At 30.4% G+C, this 3,673-nt stretch overlaps 1 protein-coding gene across 1 annotated transcript; it reads left to right on the forward strand.

Annotated features, from left to right (window-relative positions):
- On the forward strand, positions 1-2,222 carry LOC122849149 (14 kDa phosphohistidine phosphatase-like). The gene is made up of 3 exons (XM_044147765.1): positions 1-232; positions 1,491-1,621; positions 1,698-2,222. Exons 1-3 carry the CDS (start codon positions 91-93, stop codon positions 1,788-1,790), a joined length of 366 nt encoding a protein of 121 aa, XP_044003700.1. The 5' UTR covers positions 1-90; the 3' UTR covers positions 1,791-2,222.
- Positions 2,223-3,673: the final 1,451 nt, after the last annotated feature.

Raw genomic sequence — 3,673 nt, forward strand, 5'->3', positions numbered from 1 at the left:
AATCGACCATTTACCCATCACTGGTGAAAAGTGAACGAACACACCTCATATTTGTCAAATTTGTTCAATAATTTCGTACGACTGACAACCATGGCAGAGACTCTTGATGAAATTCCAGACGTTGAAATCGATCAAGATGGTGTATTTAAGTATATCTTGGTCCAAGTGCACGATGATAATAAGAAGCAGAGCAAACCAATTGTTCGCGGATATGCGAGGTCGATTTGGCATGGTATTTATGCTTTTATATCCAAACGAAATTCTGTTACAATCAATTTTCGATTCTAGGACTTCCCAATGAGCTGTTCTTATTTTGTAAAGCTTTTATTTATTTGTCATCGACAAAAAGCAATTTTTTCTGAGGAAGCATGTTTTTATGCTTCTTGTGATTTTTATACATCTAAAACAGGATAAGAATAAAACTCCATGATATTTTTTGAAATTTCTAAACAATATGATCAAATGATCAATGCTCGTCAAATGATTATTTCTGCAATGGCAAGTAGACTAGAAATATTATTATGCAGTATTATGTATCAAAGTGTGATCGGTGCTGGTAAAAAAATATCATTTTTTATATTATTGAAATTTTTTTAGTTTTCGGAATAAGGATACCCGGGGAAAAATTTAGACGGTCGTTGACGATCGTGTAAGAAAACTCTTGTCCATGTCTCGGGTGATCTTTGATGGTCTTCAAAGGTCTTCAAAGATCTTTAAAGATCTGTAGCAATCCGTTTTTTGATTTTTTGTAGCAAGATTTTTTGATCTCTGAATATAGCAGAATATATTTCAAGGTCAAAAAATTAATTGAATTTATTAATACTAAACTAGAATAACAAAAAAAAATTTTTTGAAATAAAATTTTAATAAACAAAAAGGCATTATCACGTCGAAAAATTAACAACTGATAATAGCTACATGGAGCTAAAGTTAGCAGAAAACTCTAGAAATATGCTCAACAACCAGGGGCGAATTGAAGCCCTGGATTTTCCGATGAATAAATATCAGAAAACTATATATTATTTTGTAACATGTACAATGGGGTTGATTCGCGAGTGTTTACCAATTATTTGAAGAGCTGAGGGAGGGAAAATGACGGATGTTTCATTTTTTAAGCGAAAAAAACAAAAAGAGTGTAAGATAAAAAAATGATACATACATACATGCATACATATCTCGTTTAAATACAATATTTCAAAAAAATCAACGACGAATAGATGGACGTCGGTGTTAACAGGTTGAAACTTGGAAAAAATTCGGAAGCCCTGTGGTCTAGAGGTTAAGGCTTTTTTCCGGTATGCAAAAGACCCGGGTTCGAATCCTGGCGAGGGAACTTTATTTTTTCCAAGTTTCTGTTTTTTTCAAATATATTATGTTTTATTCGAATATACAATAAATAAAAAAACTCTATCACCTTGAGAGTTCAACACCTGGTTATAAGTAGTATAATAGTCAAAATATGTATATGCATTTCTTATTTACATTTTTAGCTGATATCTACGAAGAGATAAACAAGGAACTAAAAAAGTATGGCCCAGGATTAGATACTGAGTGTGTTGGCGGAGGAAGAATCAATCACAATTCAGCTAAACAGGCGATTAAAGTTTACGGATATTCTCAAGTATTATAGATAAGCATTTTTCTATTATTATTTTTGTGCTTATTACTTTTTGTTTATTTCACGACTTCAATTTCAGGGGTTCGGTAAAGCTGATCATCAGGTTTCAGTTGGCCTTCTAAAGCAGAAATATCCAAATTACGTTATCACGTGGTCAGATGATGGTTACTAATAAATCTACATTTATATTTTTTCGTTGTAAAAAGCGATAAAAGCAACAACTCACATGTGTCAAATTTTTTTGGAGACGTTATTTGCCGTACTCAATATATTCTTACGTTACTGTCAGGTACACGGAGAAAAATTCTGTGCATGAGTCATAGATTATGAAGTCATTTCTGGGACTGATTTTCATATATATCTCAATAAATTTTCCTATCTTACAGTCAGCATTTATGCTGAAACCTTTGGTAAAATCTGTGTAATTTATCACGGCAACAAAAATTTTGTATAGCAAAATATAAATTTATAGTATAACGAGCCAAAGACCTCAGTGACGATTTAAGAAGAACGAAAGGCCATTTTTTCAAATAATTATCGTTTAAATGTTTAATTTATATTCAGCAATAATTAGATTAAATGAACGATAATTGCGAGTAGCGAATGTCACACTTGATGTCGTTTTCTGTTTATTTTGTATTTTTTTATTTCGTTATTATATCCGAATGCATTCGAGTGAAACATCAGCAGTCCAATTCACAGGGCAAATTTTTTACAATTTAGGGCTTTTTTTTGCCGGTGATGGCACTTGTAAAATTTTTTTTATATAGATTTCACATACAAGAGCTCCACAAGCACCGCCAGTTGAGAAAAAAAGCCCTAAATTGTAATGCCCTGTGAATACGGGGGTGTATTCTTTTAATAAAAAATTTTTTTTCGTTTTGCAATTTCGCCCTCTCGAGGAACGAAATTTATATATAACTTTATATAATTATATAAAATTTTATAAAGTTGTATAAAGTTATATATGGTTTTATATTGCCACTTCATTTATAAAGCTATATATAACAGTTTGTATAAAACTTTATATAACTATATAAAACTTCATACAATTGTATAAAGTTTTATATAAAGATCAATAACTATTACGTTTATAAAATTTTATACAAGTGTATAAAGGTATATAAAATTGTATAAATGTATATGTAACTGTATTTTAAAATGGTCAAACGCAAAATTTAGACATAAAAAACTGTCCACGCTCAGGACTTGAACCCATACCTTTCGGTTACCAACCCTACGCAGTGACCGATGCGCCACGATAACGCATGTGAATACAAAAATTTATTTGCTTTATCAACAAGCAAAAGTCACGCCTGCGCAATCGACTAAAAAGTGGGGGCAGTTGACATTTCGAGTCCGTCATCAATTCTTTGCTGACCTTTTTAAATATGTTATTAAGTTATTAAAATTACTATGCTACATTGTAAATTTTCAGAGGATCATTTAATTTTTGTCACAACAGCAGAGTAAATTTATGTATATACAAAATAAAAAAAAATATTTTTGCTGTGCTGCAATGTAATTTTTAGACTTCGGATTATTTTAAATTTGGTTTCTGTAAAAATTTCTTTTGCTTTCGTTGTAATTTTTTCATCGGGAAATAGCAAAAAAGCAAAGAAAATTGCTATGGGTACATTTTAATTTTTCAAGGGCTTTACAATTGGTTTTCGTTAAAATGATGTAAATTTTAATAGTCCGAAAAGATAGTTCTTTGGTAATGTGGCAGCATAGTAAATTTGATGAAATTTTTTTTTTCCGTGTAATACTCTATTTAAAGCTTATTATACCTTCTTTGCTTACATACTTGTGTTTTATTATTGCACTTGATAGTAAGCCTATCATTTTTCTAGTTTGTAGATGCTGTTTTGGAATCCGAATAGAACACATTATTCAATTAAAGAAGCCAGCGAATATATGAATTCGCTCTATATTATGACTATTTGTAACTTTGGTTCAATAATTTATGAATATATGTTCTATATAAGGTTTATATAATTATATAAAACACAGCACATGTATAAAACTATTTATACTGCTATATATAGCTATATA

The sequence above is a fragment of the Aphidius gifuensis genome, linkage group LG2, assembly GCF_014905175.1.
Source record: "Aphidius gifuensis isolate YNYX2018 linkage group LG2, ASM1490517v1, whole genome shotgun sequence".
In the NCBI taxonomy this organism is placed as follows: Eukaryota; Metazoa; Arthropoda; class Insecta; order Hymenoptera; family Braconidae; genus Aphidius; species Aphidius gifuensis.